The sequence below is a fragment of the Panulirus ornatus genome, chromosome 11, assembly GCF_036320965.1.
Source record: "Panulirus ornatus isolate Po-2019 chromosome 11, ASM3632096v1, whole genome shotgun sequence".
Classification (NCBI taxonomy): Eukaryota; Metazoa; Arthropoda; class Malacostraca; order Decapoda; family Palinuridae; genus Panulirus; species Panulirus ornatus.
Genome location: NC_092234.1, coordinates 36575049 through 36586702, shown reverse-complemented (window position 1 = coordinate 36586702; position 11654 = coordinate 36575049). Strand labels below are relative to the sequence as shown.

At 43.7% G+C, this 11654-nt stretch overlaps 1 protein-coding gene across 1 annotated transcript in view; it reads left to right on the top strand.

The window, feature by feature from the left end:
- The window catches only part of LOC139751141 (uncharacterized), a 295019-nt gene that overhangs the window by 71780 nt on the left and 211585 nt on the right, over positions 1–11654 (top strand). The window contains exon 2 of the mRNA XM_071666239.1: positions 9457–9555. Coding sequence (XP_071522340.1) covers positions 9542–9555 — 14 coding nt within the window. The 5' untranslated portion in view covers positions 9457–9541. The remainder of the gene's footprint in view (positions 1–9456; positions 9556–11654) is intronic.

Genomic DNA, 11654 nt, shown 5'->3' with positions numbered 1-11654 from the left:
TACTTGCCCCCTTTTCCAAAACTCTTGCATTCACCTCCCTAACAACCCCATCCATAAACAAATTAAACAACCATGGAGACACCACACACCCCTGCCGCAAACCTACACTCACTGAGAACCAATCACTTTCCGCTCTTCCTACAAGTACACATGTCTTACATCTTCGATGAAAACTTTTCACTGTTTCTAACAACTTGCCTCCCACACCATATATTCTTAATACCTTCCACAGAGCATCTCTGTCAACTCTATCATATGCCTTCTCCAGATCCATAAATGCTACATACAAATCCATTTGCTTTTCTAAGTATTTCTCACATACATTCTTCAAAGCAAACACCTGATCCCCACATCCTCTACCACTTCTGAAACCACACTGCTCTTCCCCAATCTGATGCTCTGTACATGCCTTCACCCTCTCAATCAATACCCTCCCATATAATTTCCCAGGAATACTCATCAAACTTATACCTCTGTAATTTGAGCACTCACTTGTATCCCCTTTGCCTTTGTACAATGGCACTATGCAAGCATTCTGCCAATCCTCAGGCACCTCACCATGAGTCATACATACATTGAATAACCTTACCAACCAGTCTACTATACAGTCACCCCCTTTTTTAATAAATTCCACTGCAATTACCATCCATACCCGCTGCCTTGCCGGCTTTCATCATCCGCAAAGCTTTTACTACCTCTTCTCTGTTTACCAAATCATTTTCCCTTACCCTCTCACTTTGCACACCACCTCGACCAAAATACCCTATATCTGCCACTCTATCATCAAACACATTCAACAAACCTTCAAAATACTCACTCCATCTCCTCACATCACCACTACTTGTTATCACCTCCCCATTAGCCCCCTTCACTGAAGTTCCCATTTGTTCCCTTGTCTAACGCACTTTATTTACCTCCTTCCAAAACATCTTTTTATTCTCCCTAAAATTCGATGATACTCAGTGAATGTAGGTTTGCGGCAGGGGTGTGTGATGTCTATATGGTTGTTTAATTTGTTTATGGATGGGGTTGTTAGGGAGGTGAATGCAAGAGTTTTGGAAAGAGGGGCAAGTATGAAGTCTGTTGTGGATGAGAGAGCTTGGGAAGGTGATGATACAGCGCTGGTGGCTGATTCATGTGAGAAACTGCAGAAGCTGGTGACTGAGTTTGGTAAAGTGTGTGAAAGAAGAGAGCTAAGAGTAAATGTGAATAAGAGCAAGGTTATTAGGTACAGTAGGGTTGAGGGTCAAGTCAATAGGGAGGTTAGTTTGAATGGAGGAAAACTGGAGGAAGTAAAGTGTTTTAGATATCTGGGAGTGGATTTGGCAGCGGATGGAACCATGGAAGCGGAAGTGAATCATAGGGTGGGGGAGGGGGCGAAAATCCTGGGAGCCTTGAAGAATGTGTGGAAGTCGAGAACATTATCTCGGAAAGCAAAAATGGGTATGTTTGAAGGAATAGTGGTTCCAACAATGTTGTATGGTTGCGAGGCGTGGGCTATGGATAGAGTTGTGCGCAGGAAGGTGGATGTGCTGGAAATGAGATGTTTGAGGACAATGAGTGGTGTGAGGTGGTTTGATCGAGTAAGTAATGTAAGGGTAAGAGAGATGTGTGGAAATAAAAAGAGCGTGGTTGAGAGAGCAGAAGAGGGTGTTTTGTAATGGTTTGGGCACATGGAGAGAATGAGTGAGGAAAGATTGACCAAGAGGATATATGTGTCGGAGGTGGAGGGAACGAGGAGAAGTGGGAGACCAAATTGGAGGTGGAAAGATGGAGTGAAAAAGATTTTGTGTGATACCTGAACATGCAGGAGGGTGAAAGGAGGGCAAGGAATAGAGTGAATTGGATCGATGTGGTATACCGGGGTTGACGTGCTGTCAGTGGATTGAATCAGGGCATGTGAAGCGTCTGGGGTAAACCATGGAAAGTTGTGTGGGGCCTGGATGTGGAAAGGGAGCTGTGGTTTCGGGCATTATTGCGTGGCAGTTAGAGACTGAGTGTGAACGAATGGGGCCTTTGTTGTCTTTTCCTAGTGCTACCTCGCACACATGAGGGGGGAGGGGGATGGTATTCCATGTGTGGCGAGGTGGCGATGGGAGTCAATGGGGGCAGACAGTGTGAATTGTTTGCATGGGTATATATGTATGTGTCTGTGTATGTATATATATGTGTACATTGAGATGTATAGGTATGTATATTTGCGTGTGTGGACGTGTGTGTGTGTATAGATTGTGTATGGGGGTGGGTTGGGCCATTTCTTTTGTCTGTTTCCTTGCGCTACCTCGCAAACGCGGGAGACAGCGACAAAGCAAATAGATGAAAATAAATAATTAAATATAAATATATATATATATATATATATATATATATATATATATATATATATATATATATATATATATATATATATATATATATACGCAAGGGTAGGGGAGGTGCCATTTCATGTTTGGCGGGGTGGCGGTGGGAATGGATGAAGGTATGTATCAATATGCACATGCGTATATATATGTATATATTTGTGTATGTATATGTGTATATATATATATGTGCGTGTGTGGGCGTTTATGTATATACATGTGTATGTGGGTGGGTTGGGCCATTCATTTGTCTGTTTCCTTGCGCTACCTCGCTAACGCGGGAGACAGCGATTTAAGTATAACATAACAACATTTGACATATATATATATATATATATATATATATATATATATATATATATATATATATATATATATATATATGGGTCGACGTGCTGTCAATGGATTGAACCGGGGCATGTGAAGCGTCTGGGGTAAACCATGGAAAGTTGTGTGGGGCCTGGATGTGGAAAGGGAGCTGTGGTTTCAGTGCATTATTACATGACAGCTAGAGACTGAGTGTGAACGAATGTGGCCTTAGTTGTCATTTCCTAGCGCTACCTCGCACACATGAGGGGGGAGGGGGTTGTTATTTCATGTGTGACGGGGTGGCGATGGGAATGAATAAAGGCAGATAGTATGAATTATGTGCATGTGTATATATGTATATGTCTGTGTGTTTATATATGTATGTATACGTTTAGATGTATAGGTATGTATATTTGCGTGTGTGGACGTGTATGTATATACATGTGTATGAGGGTAGGTTGGGCCATTCTTTCATCTTTTTCCTAGTGCTACCTTGCTAACGCGGGAGACAGCGACAAAGCAAAATAAATGTATAAATGAATAAATAAATGTTATATTTATATAAATATATATATTTTTTTTCTTTTTTATACTTTGTCGCTGTCTCCCGCGTTTGCGAGGTAGCGCAAGGAAACAGACGAAAGAAATGGCCCAACCCCCCACCCCCCCATACACATGTACATACACACGTCCACACACGCAAATATACATACCTACACAGCTTTCCATGGTTTACCCCAGACGCTTCACATGCCTTGATTCAATCCACTGACAGCACGTCAACCCCTGTATACCACATCGCTCCAATTCACTCTATTCCTTGCCCTCCTTTCACCCTCCTGCATGTTCAGGCCCCGACCACACAAAATCTTTTTCACTCCATCTTTCCACCTCCAATTTGGTCTCCCTCTTCTCCTCGTTCCCTCCACCTCCGACACATATATCCTCTTGGTCAATCTTTCCTCACTCATTCTCTCCATGTGCCCAAACCATTTCAAAACACCCTCTTCTGCTCTCTCAACCACGCTCTTTTTATTTCCACACATCTCTCTTACCCTTACGTTACTTACCACCTCACACCACTCATTGTCCTCAAACATCTCATTTCCAGCACATCCATCCTCCTGCGCACAACTCTATCCATAGCCCACGCCTCGCAACCATACAACATTGTTGGAACCACTATTCCTTCAAACATACCCATTTTTGCTTTCCGAGATAATGTTCTCGACTTCCACACATTTTTCAAGGCTCCCAAAATTTTCGCCCCCTCCCCCACCCTATGATCCACTTCCGCTTCCATGGTTCCATCCGCTGACAGATCCACTCCCAGATATCTAAAACACTTCACTTCCTCCAGTTTTTCTCCATTCAAACTCACCTCCCAATTGACTTGACCCTCAACCCTACTGTACCTAATAACCTTGCTCTTATTCACATTTACTCTTAACTTTCTTCTTCCACACACTTTACCAAACTCAGTCACCAGCTTCTGCAGTTTCTCACATGAATCAGCCACCAGCGCTGTATCATCAGCGAACAACAACTGACTCACTTCCCAAGCTCTCTCATCCCCAACAGACTTCATACTTGCCCCTCTTTCCAGGACTCTTGCATTTACCTCCCTAACAACCCCATCCATAAACAAATTAAACAACCATGGAGACATCACACACCCCTGCCGCAAACCTACATTCACTGAGAACCAATCACTTTCCTCTCTTCCTACACGTACACATGCCTTACATCCTCGATAAAAACTTTTCACTGCTTCTAACAACTTGCCTCCCACACCATATATTCTTAATACCTTCCACAGAGCATCTCTATCAACTCTATCATATGCCTTCTCCAGATCCATAAATGCTACATACAAATCCATTTGCTTTTCTAAGTATTTCTCACATACATTCTTCAAAGCAAACACCTGATCCACACATCCTCTACCACTTCTGAAACCGCACTGCTCTTCCCCAATCTGATGCTCTGTACATGCCTTCACCCTCTCAATCAATACCCTCCCATATAATTTACCAGGAATACTCAACAAACTTATACCTCTGTAATTTGAGCACTCACTCTTATCCCCTTTGCCTTTGTACAATGGCACTATGCACGCATTCCGCCAATCCTCAGGCACCTCACCATGAGTCATACATACATTAAATAACCTTACCAACCAGTCAACAATACAGTCACCCCCTTTTTTAATAAATTCCACTGCAATACCATCCAAACCTGCTGCCTTGCCGGCTTTCATCTTCCGCAAAGCTTTTACTACCTCTTCTCTGTTTACCAAATCATTTTCCCTAACCCTCTCACTTTGCACACCACCTCGACCAAAACACCCTATATCTGCCACTCTGTCATCAGACACATTCAACAAACCTTCAAAATACTCATTCCATCTCCTTCTCACATCACCACTACTTGTTATCACCTCCCCATTTACGCCCTTCACTGAAGTTCCCATTTGCTCCCTTGTCTTACGCACCCTATTTACCTCCTTCCAGAACATCTTTTTATTCTCCCTAAAATTTACTGATAGTCTCTCACCCCAACTCTCATTTGCCCTTTTTTTCACCTCTTGCACCTTTCTCTTGACCTCCTGTCTCTTTCTTTTATACTTCTCCCACTCAATTGCATTTTTTCCCTGCAAAAATCGCCCAAATGCCTCTCTCTTCTCTTTCACTAATACTCTTACTTCTTCATCCCACCACTCACTACCCTTTCTAAACAGCCCACCTCCCACTCTTCTCATGCCACAAGCATCTTTTGCGCAATCCATCACTGATTCCCTAAATACATCCCATTCCTCCCCCACTCCCCTTACTTCCACTATATATATATATATATATATATATATATATATATATATATATATATATATATATATATATATATATATATATATATATATATATATGCGCATGATTGTGAGTAGAGGCTATTATTAATAGTACCTTGAGTGGATCAGCTCCTGCGTTGGTGTGATGGTGTGTAGGGTGAGGCTAAGCTGGCGTGTAATACTACAACTGAAGTTTCAGTGTAGATAATAATGATGATGATGGTGGCCATGTCTACCAGTAGCAGATGTTAAGCATTGAAGACTAAGCTCAAGTATCCGTGTGACGCGGGCCTTCTTAACACTTGGACTGATCCCCTACCTGCCCAGGGTGTGTGTGCGTGTGTGTGTGTGGCGAAACAGAAGATGAGACAGGTTTACCATCCTCCGGGAAGTGTCTGGCGCTCGATGCAGCCAGGTAAAGGTTCTCTCACTGGCCTGAGTGCGTGTGGGCGACTGGTTCTAGCCCCACTTTGAAAAATAACTTATACAGTGTTGTATGATGTAGGGATCGGGATACCTGAAGTCATCATAGACGTACTATAGTGAAATGTCTTTAATCTGGTCCATGTGCGGGTCGGAAACATCAATGGTTCGGAAAGAAAGAAGAATATATGGATTACCTCGGCAAAATGTTTATGGGTTAGACAATCTACGGAATCCCTGACCTCCCAGTACTACTCAGTAATTCCGAAATTGAAGATGACTGCAATATAGTTGGGGAAATTCACTTGTAGTATTGTAAAGGAAACAGATGGCTGATAAAATTCTTGTATATAACACAAGTTCAACATGCAGCAAGCGAGGTCACACTTGTCTTATGCTTATCAATTCCGATACACAGAAGAGATATATCATTAACCTGTTTTTATCTTTTTCTAAGAAAATCTGAGGTACATTCAATCGGGATGAGTTGGTTATAACCTTCTATACATCATAACACAAGTTCAACATGCAGCAAGCGAGATCACACTTGTCTTGTGGTTATCAATTCCATTCCGCGCGCGTCCGCTGTACAGGCCACAAACCTTACCAGAGACTTACCAACAAAACAGAATTGTTTGTTCCTTCGTTCATTGCTAGATCACATCACACTGCGAGGTAGTCTCATTCCTATCTTTCGTGTATAGTCTTTGGTAGCTACCAGAAGCTGGCGTATAGTCTTTGGCAGCTACCAGAAGCTGGCGTATAGTCTTTGGTAGATACCAGAGGCTGGTGTATAGTCTTTGGTAGGTACCAGAAGCTGGCGTATAGTCTTTGGCAGCTACCAGAAGCTGGCGTATAGTCTTTGGTAGCTACCACAGGCTGGCGTATAGTCTTTGGGAGCAACCAGAGGCTGGTGTATAGTCTTTGGTAGCTACCAGCGGTTGGTGTATAGTCTTTGTATTTGATATATGGGTATTTGATGATAGAGTGGCCGATATAGGGTGTTTTGGTCGAGGTGGTGTGCAGAGTGAGAGGGTTAGGGAGAATGATTTGGTAAACAGAGAAGAAGTAGTAAAAGCTTTGCGGAAGATGAAAGCAGGCAAGGCAGCGGGTTTGGATGGTATTGCAGTGGAATTTATTAAAAAAGGTGGGTGACTGTATTGTTGACTGGTTGGTAAGGTTATTTAATGTATGTATGACTCATGGTGAGTTGCCTGAGGATTGGCGGAATGCTTGCATAGTGCCATTGTATAAAGGCAAAGAGGATAAAAGCGAGTGCTCAAATTACAGTGGTATAAGTTTGTTGAGTATTCCTGGGAAATAATATGGGAGGGTTTTGATTGAGAGGGTTAAGGCATGTACAGAGCATCAGATTGGGGAAGAGCAGTGTGGTTTCAGAAGTTGTAGAGGATGCGTGGATCAGGTGTTTGCTTTGAAGAATGTATGTGAGAAATACATTAGAAAAGCAAATGGATTTGTATGTAGCATTTATGGATCTGGAGAAGGCATATGATAGAGTTGGTAGAGATGTTCTATGGAATGTATTAAGAATATATGGTATGGGAGGCAATTTGTTAGAAGCAGTGAAAAGTTTTTATCGAAGATGTAAGTGATTGGTTCTCAGTGAATGTTGGTTTGCGGCAGGGGTGCGTGATGTCTCCATGGTTGTTTAATTTGTTTATGGATGGGGTTGTTAGGGAGGTGAATGCAAGAGTTTTGGAAAGAGGGGCAACAATGCAGTCTGTTGTGGATGAGAGAGCTTGGGAAAAGAGTCAGTTGTTGTTCGCTGATGAGAAACTGCAGAAGTTGGTGACTGAGTTTGGTAAAGTGTATGAAAGAAGAAAGCTGAGAATAAGTGTGAATAAGAGCAAGGTTATTAGGTACAGTAGGGTTGAGGGACAAGTCAATTGGGAGGTAAGTTTGAATGGAGAAAAGCTGGAGGAAGTGAAGTGTTTTAGATATCTGGGAGTGGATTTGGCAGCGGATGGAACCATGGAAGCGGAAGTGAATCATAGGGTGGGGGAGGGGGCGAAAGTTCTGGGAGCCTTGAAAAATGTAAGGAAGTCGAGAACGTTATCTTGGAAAGCAAAAATGGGTATGTTTGAAGGAATAGTGGTTCCAACAATGTTATATGGTTGCAAGGTGTGGGTTATAGAGTTGTGCGGAGGAGGGTGGATGTGCTGGAAATGAGATGTTTGAGGACAACATGTGAGGTAGGTTGATCGAGTAATCAATGAATGGGTAAGAGATGTGTTGTAATAAAATGAGTGTGGTTGAGAAAGCAGAAGAGGGTGTTTTGAAATGGTTTGGTCACATGGAGGGAATGAGTGAGGAAAGATTGACAAAGAGGATATATGTGTCAGAGGTGGAGTGAACGAGAAATGGGGACCGAATTGGAGGTAGAAAGATGGAGTGAAAAAGACTTAGAGTGATCGGGGCCTGAACATGCAGGAGGGTGAAAGGCGTGCGTGAAATAGAGTGAATTGGAACGATGTGGTATACCGGGGTCGACATGCTGTCAATGGATTGAACCAGGGCATGTGAAGCGTCTGGGGTAAACCATGGAAAGTTTTGTGGGACCTGGCTGTGGAAAGGGAGCTGTGGTTTTGGTGCATTATACATGACAGCTAGAGACTATGTGTGAACGAATGGGGCCTTTGTTGTCTTTTCTTAGCGCTACCTCGCACACATGAGGGGGGGAGGGGGGTGTCATTCCATGTGTGGCGAGGTGGCGATGGGAATAGATAAAGGCAGACAGTATGAATTATGTACATGTGTATGTATGTATATGTCTGTGTATGTATATATATGTATACATTGAGGTGTATATGTATGTATATTTGCGTGTGTGGACGTCAATGCATATACATGTGTATGTGGGTGGGTTGGGCCATTCTTTCGTCTGTTTCCTTGCGCTACCTCGCTAACGCGGGAGACATCGACAAAGCAATATATATAAATAAATAAATAAATATATATATATATATATATATATATATATATATATATATATATATATATATATATATATATATATATATAATTTGTAACGCGATCTGTACGCTATGATAACGATATGGTGTCAACACCATAACTCTGGTATCTGGAAAACCGGTGTTTTCTCAAAAGTTAAAGGCAATTTCTCTCTTACCAAGTGATAGAACATTACACAAGATCTGCATAACGACCAATACACATGTAATATAGTCCTCAACTTACCCCTAGGAGAACTAGCGAGCCTGCAGTGAGAGCGGATGATTTAAGATAGCGGTAAGCGCTACACACCACAGTCTGGTGTTGACCAGTGTGTACCCTGCCTCCACTAACCACGGTCATCATAGTGTGAGCACCAACCCTTGTGGCTCGTGACGCCTCATACACATCATGACCCGTGTTCTGTATGTCTCCACCACGCCTGGTGATGTGTACATAGTATGATTATTTTTCTGTATGATTATTTTTCTGTATGATTATTTTTCTTTGAAAAACTGTATTGATTTTTTTTCTTTGCTTCAGGTATGTTGTTGTGCGATGGAGGAAGACATGTTCTCATGTAAGATGGCTGCGACATGTCTGGCATCTCGGCGGCAACCTTCTTGTAATGTATGGCTGCAGGTGGGTACTGTATGTAGGTGGGTGCTGTAGGTGGGTGCTACAGGTGGGTGTTGCAAGTGGGTGCTGCAAGTGGGTGCTGTAGGCGGATGCTGCAGGTGGATGCTGTAAGTGGATGCTATAGGTGGGTGCTGTAGGCGGATTCTACAGGTGGATTCTACAGGTGGGTGCTGCAGGTGGGTGCTGTAGGTGGGTGCTGTAGATACAGATCAAACGTAGACGTGTCAGCACGTCATGTGTTCTTGCAGTAGGGAGTCGACCAGTCGGCCGCCTCTCGTGCTGGATGGTCAGGCAGGACCCCAGCTCCCGAGGGATCGCCACGACCTCCACGAGTTCTGAGGTCGACGTAGCCAACCATTCTGCCCGCGAATGTTACGATGACGCACGAAAGGCACACGAGTCCAGGTGATATTTCTATGACATGGATTCATTTCATTGATAATATTACCCTGAATTTGACGCTGTTCAGTCAGAACCTATAGCATTAAGAACTGAGAGAGAATCGTGAAAATAAACTATTGATTTAGCATGACATGAATTTATGATATTATTGATGGCCGCGCAAAAGCAAAAGTGTGTTCAGGCAACTTGTACCTGAGGGAGGGAACGCTCACCCGACCACACACTGGCACGTCACACGATCATCTGTCTTGCAGCCTGTGTGTGTAGTGGCGGACACATGACGAATGCTTGACAATGATCCCACAATATCGCTGTGTGCCTCACTCTCAGGTGTGTTCGTACCTTATTTTGTTCTTATTTTTTTTCCTTTTTCACACAAGGAACCAGTCCGTATTTGCTTTTATATTTAGCAGATGCCATGAGCTAGATTATTCATCACCAGCTTGTTTACGTGTTGCACTTATAGGCCAGAGTTCTCACTGAGAGCGTGTATTCTGAGGGTCAGGGACCTGACGCCTCTATATACGAACTGTCCACACTGTTGGGTGAGGCAACAGGCAGGAACGTTCCTCCTCCTCCTCGTCATCACAATACCATATTTCAATGTCACGTCATCACGACGCAGCCGGACAGGAGGTACACTGGCCTCAAACTTCCAGTCGCGGAACTCTAGCGCAATGACAGAACTCCAAGACACATTTGCAAATATTTATTCGGTCAACCATCAGACCTCCACAGAGTACGGTCGTTTGCCGAAGCACAAACTTGAGGGCCATAGTCTACTGTAGATCTAGTAAGGAACTTGTATACCACTAATAAAGATTTCCCCTCGGCTCGCCAGTATGAACCCTAAAGATTAATAGGAATATTTTGTCTTTTATTACAATTTACTCTTAATTAGTCAATGTGATTTTTCCAGTCTTGATCTACGATTATAATTTGAACAAGAGACTTTACGTTAGGCCGAACAAGGGATGAGGGGGTTGTCCAATTTTAGCTGCAGGTTCGGGATTTCATTTTTCCGGGTAAAAACAGTCGCGACGTTTTTAGTTGATGACAACCTAGATCCCCACTGTAGCGCCCCACTGTAGCGCCCCACTGTAGCGCCTCACTGTAGCGCCTCACCGTAGCGCCCCTACTGTAGCGCCCCACTGTAGCGCCTCACTGTAGCGCCCCACTGTAGCGCCTCACTGTAGCGCCCCACTGTAGCGCCTCACTGTAGCGCCCCACTGTAGCGCCTCACTGTAGCGCCTCACCGTAGCGCCCCACTGTAGCGCCCCACTGTAGCGCCTCACTGTAGCGCCCCACTGTAGCGCCTCACTGTAGCGCCTCACTGTAGCGCCTCACTGTAGCGCCTCACTGTAGCGCCCCACTGTAGCGCCCCACTGTAGCACCCACCGCTCAGCCGAAAATTGTGCACTGGTCAAAGAGTGCCGTGGTGCTCAGTCATCAGCATAGAGTAAGTATTCAAGATTATGAGGGACGGAAGCTGGAGACAGATTATCATTAATCATAATATTAGATAATGTTGGGCTCAAAACGCTGCCTTGCGGCACCCCATCTTCCTGGACAAATGTGTCCGAGATTACGTTGTATGCAGCAATCTAAACAGCAAATGTTCCGTCATTCAAGGAATCACAAAGAATAATGGATAAACATCCTCTGAAACCAACATCATAAAGTTTGCTTAAGATTCCGTT